Source organism: Bombus vancouverensis, unplaced genomic scaffold (genome assembly GCF_051014615.1).
Source record: "Bombus vancouverensis nearcticus unplaced genomic scaffold, iyBomVanc1_principal scaffold0053, whole genome shotgun sequence".
NCBI classification, from domain to species: Eukaryota; Metazoa; Arthropoda; class Insecta; order Hymenoptera; family Apidae; genus Bombus; species Bombus vancouverensis.
In genome coordinates this window covers 1-15092 of record NW_027468944.1, presented here as the reverse complement: position 1 = coordinate 15092, position 15092 = coordinate 1, and the positions used below count along the sequence as shown (strand labels likewise).

The 15092-nt window shown below is 34.6% G+C and overlaps 1 protein-coding gene across 6 annotated transcripts; it reads right to left on the bottom strand.

The window, feature by feature from the left end:
• Window positions 1-40: 40 nt before the first annotated feature.
• Window positions 41-14091, bottom strand: LOC117164568 (uncharacterized). Of its 6 annotated transcripts, none has more exons than XR_013061398.1 (6): window positions 14004-14091; window positions 13157-13252; window positions 9006-9212; window positions 7765-7913; window positions 1866-2116; window positions 41-681 (listed from the first exon to the last, which is right to left on the bottom strand). XR_013061398.1 is itself a non-coding variant. In XM_076627279.1 (5 exons), the coding sequence occupies exons 3-5, from the start codon at window positions 9109-9111 to the stop codon at window positions 1976-1978; spliced, it is 396 nt and encodes a 131-aa protein (XP_076483394.1). In that variant the 5' UTR covers window positions 9112-9212; window positions 13157-13252; window positions 14004-14091; the 3' UTR covers window positions 41-1975. The 6 variants fall into 6 exon arrangements, 2 of the variants coding, with proteins under 2 accessions (XP_076483394.1, XP_076483395.1); XR_013061399.1 differs by having other exon boundaries at window positions 13157-13249; XR_013061400.1 differs by lacking the exon at window positions 14004-14091 and adding an exon at window positions 13394-13815.
• Between the last annotated feature and the right edge of the window lie 1001 nt (window positions 14092-15092).

Genomic DNA, 15092 nt, shown 5'->3' with positions numbered 1-15092 from the left:
TTAATTAAATCCTCTATATGGTATTTTTATATCAGTATCGTAAACATTGTAAACCGGAAATCTTTTATTACACACGTACATATACAGTCAATATTATTGTTACATATAGTGATACATACGTTGATCCACACATTAATTAAATCCTCTATATAGTATTTTTACTTTGCTATCTTGAATAGATAAATAATCTCGAATATAGACATACAGGTACAGTTACGTTGATATACACCTTTGTACAATGTGTCAAAAAATTTGAACCGCGGTGTCGATTGGTCATGACCTGCACTACTGCTCGAAGGGATGAGTAGGAAGTCTCCTACCATCGTGGTGGATAGATGACTGTGTGCGTGAGGAAAACATAGCTTGTTTTATTAGAGGGCTATTCGGATTTTCCTAATGGGTGCATACCCGCTTTCTCCGTGTTTTAAGTACGCCTAATAAACCCAAGGACCTCTCTAAAAACCGACTGTGTTTCGAGAATATTTTTAAGCTTTAGAAATTCTTCAAGACAAACGGATTGAAGACACATGGCGAAACAATACAGGGAAGTGAAAGTTATGGTGGGTCCTTAGGTTTATTGAGGGTCGAAGTGACGTTACGCAGGCTGGTTGTTGTCCGGTGGCGCGAGCTGGCGCGGGCTGGCGTGCAGATGTTTTAGGCGGCGTAACAACAAGGAAGATCCTAGAAAATGAGAAGGGTGGATTAGAAGAACGAAGAAAACTCGAAGAAGATACAAAAGAAGAAACTACAGAGACAGAAGTCAATTCAAAAGGTATATTAAATAATAAGTGCGATTTACTTGATACCGAAAGAGCTATTGAAATTAATGATACGGTTCAAGATATTAAATTTACTGAAGGTAGAAGCCGCACTCAAAATGATATGGAAGATGTAGTAGAAGATTCACAAGAATTATCTAATAAAAGTAAGTTATCAGAAATAAGGATTGCACTTAACAAAATTGAATATACAAAAACTATTTTACGGAATAAAAAGAATTCATTAGAAAGAGAAAGAGGAGTAAGGGAAAAGAAGAAAATGTACAGACAGAAATTATTTCAAAAAATATATCAGATGATAAATGTGATTTGCTTTAGAAAAAAAAAAAAAAAATATTATCCACAAACTACATTAGGAATTTATCTATTTTAGTGAGGAGAAAGAGAAAGGATAGAGGAGTTGATCAATAGACTGTGGATTTTGAAGCGTTTATGAAAAACTTACAATTTTAATAAAATATTCAATGTAAAGTCTTTGTTATAATATTCAGATAGATAGATGAAAAAAATACTGAATTTGCATAATTACTCATGGCTTATTGATCAATCATGCGACTCGTTCAGAGGTAACTCGAGTTGTAAAGGCGACAATTTATTAAAAATGGTATATCTGACGTACGATGCATTTGCTCATGTTAAACTATTTAAATATGTATAAAAATCACGCGAAAAAAAAATCTACTGAAAATAATGTTGAACTAGTTAATAATAATAAATCATATAGTGAAACACAAACCTTAAATCAAGATTTTAAGTTCAAAAAAAAAAAAAGAAAGAAGAAGAAAGAAGTTGATAAAATGACAGCAATAAAATGACCAAAAATTGAATTACGATCCCGAGCATCAACTCGCTGATCTTCAAGTAGAATGTTCCGACAAAGACAGGACGACACAAGAGTTCGAGAAGCACATAGAGGACATGAAGGAGGAAGTGCAAAAATTAGAATTGCAACTCGACGAGTTACAAAAAAAAGAAAAACACACACGCACGTAAAAAGAGTTCAATCTTTTGGAATACAAATGGAAGAACTAACAATAAAATTAGAAGAAATAACACAGAAGAAATAAGTCACCAATATGAAATTACCTGATGGCTGATGTTGATCGTTGACGTTTATAATGATTGAATTTCGTCCACGGCGCCATCTGGATCCTTGTTGAAAAATTAAAATAGCCGCAACAGCACCATTGAGCTCATCACGTTTGTTGGTGAGTCGAGGAGCTGGAGGATTTCTCATCCTCAAGGACATAAATTTCACCGGTTCCGGTAATGTTTTTTACATGGTCCAAGCATTCGAAATCACAACATCGCTTTCCAAGACGAAATTTCCTGCATGGCTGTAATAAACAGAAATCGATCAATTGTACAGATCAATCGTCACTCGACTGCTCGAGAATTCAGGTCATCCAGAGAATAGAATAGAGACGTGGAAAAATGTAGTGCGATCATCGCAGTGGGAGGAAATAGGGGGATAGGGACCAAATGAATGAACGAGATGTTAAGGACAACTGACGACAAGTTCTTCTTTTGTCGAGAATTGCATGTTTGTGAATGGTTTGTGGGTGGTTAGGTGGAGAGAATTGAAGAGTTTGGAGGTGACTGGAAGAGTGTTTTGGGCAAGGTAGATTGCAGAATGGTTGCGGTAGCATTGTGTTAATTATGGGTTTGTACATGTAATCTTTGTATGTATCACTACATAGAACCTAACGTATATTTTTAATAATACATCAGAGTTTTAGTTATTTCATAGCTATGAATTTTATACTCTATAATCTTGACGTTTTATTTCACAGAAGCGTTTGAATATCCATAAAAATTAAATGAACCAATGTATTCATTATCTTATAGAGAAGATATATTATTTTTAATTATGTTCCAATTATTTATCATGATCCTGATTTCCTTATTCTGAAAATTTGAAAGGAAGTTTTGTAGTTTGATACTTTCAGCGACAAAGGGTCAATATTGCTTTAGTATATTTCGTCACATATACATGTATATCTATATATCCACCGAAAATGCGCTCTTGTAGACAAACGCTCGATTCGCGTCATAGCTTTTAAAGCTTGTCGCATCTCAATCAGTTGGAAAAAGTTTTTCCTGTAGCATATTTTATTTTTACGAACCAACAAGGTCTTTGTTTATTTCCTTCTTTTTTTTGCTCTAATTCCCCCATTGTTTTTTCAAGGATAGTATTTCAGAGCCATTAGTCAAGTTCATTGTAACAATAAACGTACGTTTCGGAAATATTTTGTGCTGTGAAACAGAATACACTAAAGTTTGAAGGTCACATCGATTTTCGAAAGTTTATAAATGGAGGTGTATGACAGTATCACCAGCTGTTGCTGTCCCCAAGCGCCAAAATACGTTCTGACTACTATTTTATGTATCTCACAGAAGTATGTCTTCATTCATCATCTCCCATGCCATCCACCAACGTGTTCTTAACATGTTATCTCCTAGTAAAATATTGATGTTGAGTCAGATATCCAACTGAATAATCTTTTCGGTGTCTACTATAAGACATTTAAAACCAAGGCTCGTACACACGTGTGCTTATACGTCAGATGTAATACTTAACAGGAAACCTGCTTATATTAATATTAAATTTATGTATAGTAGGATGTTCGACCTTTGTAAAAATGAAATTATAATACATACAGTTTCACCGTGGAAAAGTGAATCTTTCTAGCATGTCCACGCAAATGCAGGGTAGGGGAGGACTGTGCATGCACCAAACAACTTTACGTTCGTAATTTTTCACACAAATGTACAACTGTAGGGAAAAAAATTATCTCTGATTTTTCGGATGTTAGGAATCGACAATATCGCATAACGGAATGCTGTGTTCTACGTATTCTATTTTTGTTACGAAAGTGGTACAAACGAAGTCCACATAAGAATAGTACAACAAAATCGGTTGAGGTTAGGTTATCGTGCAGATATCGCGGCTTTTGCATTGCAAATCACGCAACTGCCAGTCTCGTCGTTCCTTGTAAACGAAAGAAAGGTATTGTAATCGGTCGGAATTAACATAAAACTCGTCGCATGCGACCATATGGCCTGAATGGTGAATAAACGAGAGTAGAGCGCGAGCTATGTGATTCTAACCGTTTAGGCGGAAACTAATGATTGTAACCAGAGCCGAGATATATGCCAATATTACTTTGCTCGACAAAGCGTATAAGATGAGGAGAGAATCGCGATAAGGTAGAACAAGAGACAGATATTCTCTACGTAAAGCAAGTCTGTCAACTAGATTGAAATCCTATAGCTATAACTACAGTGAATCCATATTCTGGCGAATTGTCTTTTCACAAATGAAGCTTCTGAAGAACGGAATTGATACAATAACTACTGTTCATTCATAACTACTGTTGTAAGAGTCTATATATTTGTCTATCTATATCTATATATATATCGATCTATATATATTTGTCAGAATGTCATTTTATCAAAAAACCCATCCTCTGTAATCATAGTTTATTGATTATTATAATCATTATTAATTTAACATTTTTGTGTACATACAAAATTTAAATTATACCTCGCTTGAGAACAAAAATTCTATTTATTTTCCTAACATGTACTAATAATTATTGATCAAACTAGAAAAAGCTGGAGGAGATTACATAGGAAGATTACTTAGCATCTTATATTCCTATATTTATGTATAGTAAAATGGCTTGTATCCATTTTCATGAATTATAACTGACATTTCAAAGCATTCATGTAGATATGTAACTCTCGTTAATTAATAATTTAACAATGCGTCATGAAACGTATCATTTTCGTTTCTTCCTTTGTTTCGTTATACACAGGAACGAATTTGTAAATAAAGATGTATAATCAACGATAACATATGACAGCGAGTATAATAACTGTCAGCAAAGGAAGAGGTCGGTAAAATGATTGTGGTTCAGTGTATCGGTAAATAAGCTTTGTCAGACGTTGCCGGGGGACTCGGTGTCGGTGAAACCGCGTCGATGAAATGATTGTCAGTAATTTAAAGATAACCCAATTTATTGATCTGTCTCCCTTTCATGGCGTTGTACGTCTCTCTATAAAACATATTCTACCTCGGAGGGCTGAAAAATTTAACTTGGTCTCACTGGACTGGACTGTAAGTAAGAAAATTGAAATGCAAAATCCACGTGTGAGCGCAACGGTTTAGATGGAAAGTTCGATAGGACAATTATATATATTAGCCTGAAAGAAAGCTCGTGGCTTCGCACGCAACACGTAATTTCCCTCGCTGAAATAATCCTATTACAACGATACGATTTAAAATTTTCCTTAACAGACCTCGCAATGTAATTCTTCATCTACAATTTTTTATTCGGCCTGAAACAAGAGACTTTCGAAGCCTTATAGAGTCTCGCGAATCTAAAAGTCAGGTTTCAACGTATTTTCGCGTCTTATTCTATAATACTGAAGACATTAAAGGTGTTAACGATTATTGTCTCACGATGTACGTACATCAAACGAGTACTTACGTAAGAGACGAATGGAAATGGAAACAGCCGAGAATAATTGAAGATAATTTGAATACGTTCCAGGCTATAATACAATTTCTCGTGAACCGTAATTGATTCGCAGAAGGGAATTGCTGCTTCTCACGACTAGCAAAGTGTTTCGCAAAAAAAAAAAAAAAAAAAAGTAAAGAAAAATGGTATCGGAAGGATAGAAAAAAAGCGGTGGCCTACATCAAGCAATCTTCATGCCGATAATGCATTTATTATTCAGTTCGTTCATTTTCTATCGCGTAACAGACACTGGGATAACTGACAGAACGAGCGTATAAATCTTGCATCTCTCGACCTGACTTCTCCCGATGGAAAAATATTTACTGGTCTGGAATCGTGCATCGCTAATTGGTAAAAAAGTAATAAGCAAGAAAGCAATTATACTACCGGATTGGTATTTCTATTTTATTGGAGATTAATTAACCTGAGTAAACCAACAAAAACTTATCGAAAATCAATCGAAATTAAATCACCTTTTCAAACAGGCTATAAATAGCCAACTAATATTTGCAGTAATAAACTTCACTTTCGAATAAAGTATACGCTCTATAAATTGTAAATTGATAATTTCGTTATTATATCATTTTTCTTAATCTAAACTGAATTCAGTGAAAAGAGCTTTCAATTGAATTACACACTTCATTAGTTTATGAATTATATTCGTTACCATACGTACAAAAGAAGGTTGACTGGTTTAAAAATTCAAAGGGTAGAACCTCCAAGCTCACGATTGGAAACAGATTCAGTTCAATGGTTTAATTTGCCATTTAATTGAATTCTCTGGCAATTTCAGCGAACTGTGGGCTTTAGAAGTGTCCAGCATTCAAAGGCAAGACCTCCTCCATCTTTCTCTTTCTTTCAGTTCCAACCTCAAGTAATTGACCTGTTAATTCGACGCTATATTTACATGCTCGCAAGGGATTCAGACGACTTCATTGCGTTAAATTCGCAATTTAGCAAACACGAATGTCTCAATCAATTTGTAGTTCGAAACAAATAAAAGATAATCAATTTGTCGATGCATTTGATCGTTATGTTCATTTAGCATTTTTATAATAAAAGCGTAGAACACATGTACATACACATAATATTCCATGAAATGATTTATACAGACTATGAGTCTCGTTTTATCATATTATAAAAGAATGAATTTTTCCCAATAAATGTAACTTCATACAAAATCTCGTTTAAAAAATTCAGTTTTTATTCTCATCAAATTAATTTAATATCGGAATATGTCATTTTAGTCGTTATAAAAATTTTATGTCAAAAAGCGTTCGCAGATACATATATAAATAAATGTCCAATCCTATGCATTTATTTAAGCTGAAATCTGAACTTAAATATTTATTAACAATATTCTGACGAATATGTAATGAAAGATAAAAGCAGCTTTATTTTTTTTATAGGATGGCTCATGTTTTTTATTCATTTTATGTTTTTCGTTGTCAGCGCGTAACTACCTATCAGCCGCATGAATGCCAGGTTTTACTACTCAGAAGCGAAGAAGCGAAGAAGCAAATATACGTTACCTTGCATGGAAAAACGTTAGATACATATAAAAGTCATAACGTAGCTATTTACACATGGGGAATATTTATTTTTGTATGAAATATTTTTGCTTCTGAATTCTCATTATAAATGTACGTCCATTTCCTACGTTAAAGTACGTCTCTGCTTTGAAAACCTTCATTTAAATATAACGGTTAACAAAATATTATTAGAGAAATATTAAAACGAGACGCTAAAAGAACATTTTAATAAAGTACAAATGATTATTTGTTCTTTGTTAAATTACTCTGCTGTAACTCTAATTTTATTAAATTCAAAATGAATCATTTATAAACTGAACCGGAATATAAAATTTTATTCCGCAAAAATCATAAAGTTGAAAGTTAGGAACGAATAACAAATGAATAACCTAGTTTCATTAAAAGGCACGTGTACGCCAATCCGCGTAATAACTTTGACACTCCAATTATTATAAAATATGTATCCTTAAGGGATTTTTTTGCGCGAATGCAAAATACTTTTCATACGTGCAACTGAATAAATGGGGCGTGATTTTCAATATTTCCTTTTGTAGAATTTATAACAAAGTAACTTTTTCACAAATGTTTTCGCTAACATTTTTACAACGTAAATGTCTTCTTTTGTAATTAATAATTTCAACATTTCTCTGAACAGTTTCGTTGCGATAAAAAAAATATACAAAGCTTATGACGTGCTTGTTTCAAAATATTTATACGGAACAAGACTTTGAATTTGTCAGACCAATCGTTCTAACGAACGAATAAATTAAACGACTCGTAACAAAGAATTATTCCTGTCCATGTTTCTCTTTGTAAAAGTAATTCAAGGCAAGTTAGATGAATCGCTGTGTACCCTATTCGCATTAACGGTGTGCTTTAGTTTCTCTCTGGTTGTGTTAAGTGTTTAAGTAATGAGCATATACTCACTACGGGCGGGTTGCATACGATCGATATGCACCACTTCAGCCTCGAATTGTAGCAGACGCAGAAACTGCAAACCGAAGGCCCCGGCTCAAACGTAAGATCATGTCGAATGGTTTCTCCTTCAAAGTCAGCACAGCGGTTGTTTGTAGCATCTGAAAACGATTCTCAGCTTGAATATCTTTGCCATTCGACGGTCGTACGCGCAGTTACGTTAACCGTTTCAACGCCACTCAGCGTGATCATGCTGTACGCATAGTGTGGTGAACTGTGTCGCGATGTTTGGTTACGATTGTCAATTCACAGCGCGCTCGGTTCCGAACGTAGCTTGTCGCTAGTCTATCAGAGTTTCCTCTCGTAATTACTTTTCTTTCAAATAATCGTAAACCAAATAAAGAAAAAACTAATGTATAAATTACCTCTTGAATTGGAAAACCAATTACAGAACGTCACACAAACAAAAGGTAAAGCACGAATATTTGGCAACCTTTTGACTCTTTAGTGTAACGTTTCTGATATAGCTGATGAAGTGAAGCGTGAACGCGTTGAAAGGTATGTTTCGACAAAAAAAAAGAGCAGTGCAATCGAGTTGATCGGCACTTCTCGTAAATAAATAAACGAAGCGCTATTGCGCTTCATGGTACAATCCGATACGGATTTTTAAAACATCCCTGATACTGAAACGGCTAATAGCGTTACGAAAACGATCGTGCCAGGAAATTTTTGATCAACGGATCCGCATTGCGGCTGCCACGATGCTTCTACGTAGCATTGATGCTTTATCGATGAAGCACGATTGAAATTGGATATTCGATTTCTTACTGGGGAGAGAGTTTTCATATCGTGTTTACTGTTTCACTTCGCAAGTGTGCTTTACAGTATACGTTAGAACTTGAAATCGAGCTATTTGAGTTAAAGTCGCTTGTAGCTTGAAATGACGTTTAAAGGATATAAGAATAATAGAAGGCTAAAATTCAAAAGTGTATATATACATTACTAATATATAATGGCTATAATATATAATATAATAAATAATAATGCCTATATATCGACTAATTTATCAATTAATTAAATCCGTGTATATCAAGTTTTCTATAATTTAGTACTTTCGTGTAACTACAGAAATTTGATGCAATATAAAACTTGATTAAAACAGCGATTCATTAGGAAACGAGAATAATGATGCAAATATTTTTTGTAGCCATTATATAGGATTTCGATCGCATAATTAATCAGTATCAACTTACCAGTCTTTAACGGAAGAACGAAAAGAAGGGCAGGCGGTACGCAGACCGCAATCATGATCATTTTCAAGTAGAATCTCAAACTGCCGTACATCTTTGAAAACTTCATTAGTCGTAAGGGATCAAAGGATGATGTCCGCGCTGCGGAAAATAGATGAGAAGCGGCTATTTCAACAACCACCGTGTAGGTACTGCACTAGCCAGAAGTATCTGCGACAGAAATCAGAATACACTCGTTTTCGCATGGTTGGATCAATTTCGCGTGGGACTAACCTGATTGAACCTAACGCGGGATAATTGCTCAACTCACGACCTTAACCAGCCCGCTTGATTCTCTGTAAATGCTTGAAATTGACGCTTGGATTCTTTCCAGATTAACTAGCTTTGCCCTCCCCCCCCCCTCCCGTTATCTATTTTCTTAGATCGACTTAAACTGCCGCAACATATTATCTTCTCTTTCTTTTCTTTTCTTTTCTTTTCTTTTCGATCTTTTAAAGCCCTAAATCGCTGGCTATTATATTTTGTACACTCAATTACTCTGTAAGTCATAAGTACATATGTTTTACAACGTTATTTGTCATATTTCAGTTAAACCCCAGAAAAGCCAGAAATATATTTGCAGCGTGTTTTAACGCGTCCCTGGCAAAGATCTCAAAAACGAGTTGCGACACAATTTAAAGCGACAAATAGCACCGCGTATCTCGTTGTGGTAACACACGGTTCGCCAGCTTTTTAAAAGCGCTCTCCGTTTGCTTTTTCCTCTCTTCCCTGTCTCTTCGTTTTTTCTTAACGAGCAAAACCATTTTCGCGAGGACGAGAGTACGGAAATGACGTACTGGCAATTTTGTTTTGCGATAATACAAGCAGCTCGGTTTCAGTGAATTAAACTTGGCCCCAAGCTTCTACTTATCCCTACCTTCCTTTCCTTTATTTTCCCTTCTATATCGGTTTTGCGGTTTTCCACATTTCCATCACAATAAACCATGTTTTTTCTCGATTTTACATGTTAGTCAATGATTCGCGGCAAAAGCGTCGACTGTAAAGATATTTGTAGTTGCAATAGCAACAAGTATGTTTTCTCAAATAGAAAATATTGGGAGCGTACACGCTGGCAAAACAATTCATGAATAGCTCGTCCTCTGCTTGTTATTTGTTTCGATACTGTTAGCAAACAAATTCATGAAACATACTGGTATAGCGTAAAATGAACATAAAAGTTTTGCGTACACTTGAGAGCTGAACTTTGGCTGTTATACGTATATTATATATATACGCACACAGTTATGTATATGTATATATATATATATATATATAGAAAATTCCTTAGAACTTTGAGCTTAATAACATATTAAAATCATTAACATTAAGGAGGTGAACTTTACTTACCAATTACCAAAGTTTCTTCCGCCAAATAATACATAAAAATTGAAAAAGATAATGTAACTAGTTTTAACTTTTTTTTGTGTTATAATTTGAATCACTCGATTTATCCGACTGAGGATGGTCGATCGCAATCTCAATTTATACATATTCTCATCGCATGAAATAGATCACATGAGGGATTTTCAAAAGTCGATGGAATATTAATGGCGATTAATTATTTACAGGTGTATTCTGTGCGGCTAAAGCAGACACCTAATGAATTATTGAGTACCAGGAATGTTAGCGGTAAACAGGATTGCGGCTATGAATGATTCTCTAATGTGTATATTAGAGATGAATTTGATAATTTATCCTCATAATATGCAATCCGCTTTTAAGTGTAAATCATAATTAACAATTTCTGTTTGATCAAATATGAAGAGTGGATAAATCGATACGCTTAAATCAATATTAGAATTTCTTAACATTTTTATCAAATATTTTAGCACTGTAGAAGCATCGTAGTAGAGAAATATTAGGTTGTTCCAAAAGTTTCTTTCGTTTTATAAGAAAGTAATAGATGTACAACATTTTTCGTTTTATATTATTTTATTGAATTACGTGTGATCCACCTTTTTCCAATTTAATATAAAATAATATAGAATAACATAACTGTCATTTCTTTATAAAACGAAAGAAACTTGGGACAACCTAATAGGAATTTACTTTTATTATCCATTATAAAAATGGATTGTTAATCCTCTAGGAGATACGAACAATATAATTGCAATTAATAAGGAACAAGCTAGCATAACTTAAACCAGCTTTTGCAGAAAGCTATTAGCTGAAGATGTTTATTAAACAATGACAACATGAATTTTCTTAAGTACCCCATTTGGTACTTAATCTACTTCGTAAGTACTGTGTGTCCTAGCCTTCAAAGGATGCAATTTTAACCAGAATGTTTCACATTACCTACCCGTATTGTTTCCTTGTAATATAATTTATATTTACATTATCTACGTTACGTTACATTCTACGCGTTAATGTAATGTGATTTTTATTTCTAATCGAAGTTATTTAAAATTTGTAGTATCTCAATAAAAAATTAACAGCCTGCAAAAACTTCACAGAAGCATTAGTATCTTCGAAACTATTGAATTCAAATGGCTAATATTCTTTAACAATATGCACTCGACGACCTTTATCGAGAGAAGTATGTGACGTAATAGTTAAACTTTCAATTCATATACATATATCGTTTATGAAAAAGTAGTCATTCTGCTTTTGTGATCTGTGACACACTATAAATTCTCATAAGCTAACTAACGCGTAATCTTCTGTAACGTATTAATATAATATAGGTATGTATATCTCGACTTTGAGCAACCAATTGGTGATAAATAAGCTTTAGTACATACTTCTTACACGTAACAAGAGACCAGTTAACATCTCTGCTCTTAAAAGAAAAACGAAAGAAACTCTGAAAAGCTGCAGGGTTCAGGTCGAATAACACCAGCTCAGATAAATGACCCTCTAACTTACCTTTGTCCTCATCGACGTCAGTGATTTTAAAGCTAGTTATAAAGTGCACTTCTCAGCCAGCGTCCACGGCAGTCAATATTATTTAACGGGTCCTAACGCGATGTAAAAAGGGAAAAAGGAGGAAAGAAGGAACAGGGAAGCAAAGAGAAGAAACGAATTTTTCATTTTCTCGAAACTGGATCAAGTTTCAGGCTGCTCGCCAAAGAGTCTGTAGCTAACGAGACAAGATTAGACAAACCACGCTTTAAAATTTCCACAGAACTATAATAATCCTCGAAATCAATACGATTCGTCGATCCATCGCCTGATTAAAAAATGAGACAGGATGAAGCTCACTAGTCGGTCTTTGAACTTTCAATAGTGCTTACGGCTCGTATACTCTAGTTTGAATGCTACAATGTAAGCCAAGTCAGCTGTAACTAGCGTTCGCGTGATTGTCGCTATCTATTATTCACGCGTTACACGTTCACCAGACAAACGCGTCTACCGGTTGACATTGTTTTCTGTCCTGAGTTTCAAAGCAATTATGTTGCTTCGTGTAATCAGATCTCGCCAAACTAACGATAAGTTCTTGTTTGATCTTACACAGTTACTAAAACTATACAAGTTAAACCAATCTAGCCTAAACAAGTAATGTCGTTATATATTCTTTTTTAAATCTATATATTGTTTAATAAACCGTGGTTAGGATATAGTAGCTGACAAAAATATTCGGACAAATATATTTGTAGAAACATTTTAGGAGTGTATTATGCATAGTGGCACCATTTAATACTGTACTGTGACTATCATGGTCGTGTTGGTATTATTCGAAACTAATCTGAAAATCTGTATGGAATTTGTAAGATATTTAGTACGAGTACTGTGCATTACTGATATGTACACAACCGAGACGAGATAACGAAGGTACTGCTCTCCATCGTTCATCGCTACGCGTTGCTAGTAGCAACGTATAATGCATATATATCTCGCAAAGACCATAAAAGTACCCAATGGAACCACGTTTAATATTTGATAATAATGTCCCATTACAGTTTCGTCATTTTCAATTGATTAAACACGACCCTCTCTTTAAAAATTAGAAGATAAAATACGTAATACAAATCTACTCGAAATCTTTTAAACCTTACGGACGACTACTTATGGTCTTTAAAAGCAGCAGGGATTAGCAGAATATTAACTGCGGATTTTTCTCGAGAGGCTCGTAAGGATGAACAGCGACGAGTATCTAGAAGCTATGTACTCACCTGGTCAAGGAGACTCCAACACCAAGGACGTTGGAAGTTTCGAGAAGCGATGATGGAAACTGAAGTAGCACGTCAGGTCAACTCCGGCGAAAACTGCTAAAGAAAGAAAAATCCAACTAATTTGTTTCCAACAATAAAATGAAATTAATTTGTTTCACAAATTATTAACTGGATATTATTCAAAAATTATTCAAAATTCGCTTGATTGATTCACGGCCCGGGACATTTGGGTCATACCATTTTGGTAATGGACGAAAATGGCAGAAGGAAGAACGACCGTTTTTTTCATATTTCTCTTTCCCCGGGAAACGATGGAATGCCCGAGCACCTTGTTTCATTTCTTCTCGACATCAATTTCAATCTTTTTAAACGAAATATAATCTGAACGATGAAAAGTTCATTCAAATAATGCTCCGCGCCAGACACTCACGAAAATTAAGAAGAAACACGGAAAATTCGCGAATAAAACGGATTTCTTTGTCCCAGTGAGATAATAAATCTCGTACACGTATTGGTTTTTAAAATCAATATATCCACCAATGTGCACTCGTTTAACAAGGGTGATGGAACGTGCCAAAAATCTCTCAAGAGGGTCTTGGCAACGGAAGTGTCGAAAATGTCACAATTATGAATGAAAAATTCGAATAGTTGCTGATTTTACAGTCGAAACCGATAAAGAACTCCAGATATTCCCCCAATTAATTTACAATAAATTCGCGAAAATGATCGATTGCTGGCGTCATTGTATTCTAGAAAGATCGTAAAACGATAAGAATTTATTGAAAAAACTTATATTCGATGATAACACTTCTAATAAGAGTACTAAGAGGAGCGATTCTGTACTCACCTTTCTGCCTCGAAGTACCGAACGCAATTAACCGTCCGCCCAGGATGGAACCGTTCGGAACTTTTGTAAGTCACTGCACGGCCGCTGCCTAGGGTGGAAATGTAATAGATATAAGTACAGAGCGCGTGAGCGAACTAAAAACGCGATAGAGAAGTAGAGAGAGGATGTTCCGTCCTTGTCTAATGACGCGCACTTGTACAGGAAATATGTAACAGCGGTATACGAGCAGCGTCAGTGTCCACTAGTGTGCATGCCTGATTAAACATGGACAGGAAGTATCTATACATGGTGTTCTCTTTCTATTTCCATGTTGCATCCATCTTTCTATATCCATGTTGCATTAGGAGGAGAGTCGTATTTCGGAACGTCATCGGAACATATTATACCTTGTATGTGATTATTTGGAACACAATGGGTGAGTATATTATAATTAAAATATATTCCTAGTTCCAATTCTTTTGAATAGTGTCAGTGACCAATCGAAATAGAAATCAGTGGACATCATGGAAAGAGAAGGCGAAACCAAATTTGAAAATTCGACATCGGTAATTCAGTAGTTAAGAATAACTCAATCGATTATGTAGATTAACTAGTTATAAACAAATATATGAAGTATAAATTCAAATTATTCTTATCCATCTAAAAATTGGAAATTAAAAAGCAGAAGACAAGAAATTATCTTCGAGGATTTATATAGTAAATACATTCTTTTGCCTGTCTTACCTAGAGATAAAACAGTTGTTTGATGGTTATCTTATAGTGTTCAGTCATTGCGAAAAATATTTTTAATTAGTTAAAAACTATAATTAATTAAAAACTACATTTTTTTATGTATATAGACGTTAGCGATGTATTATTCCGGGAAGCTCGTCTATCTCCCGAACATCGGGTTTGCGACAACATCGATTTGGAAATTATCGTTGCAGAGTATGAAAATTATTACAAGATGAAATTTCAAAAATATCCCATATTGTGTAAGAAAATAACTGGAAGGGAAATGACGAGGGAAGTGACAAATGCAAGCAAAACGTAAGAATTTAAATTATTTAACGATATTAAACGGTATTCAACGTATTCAACGTATCGTAT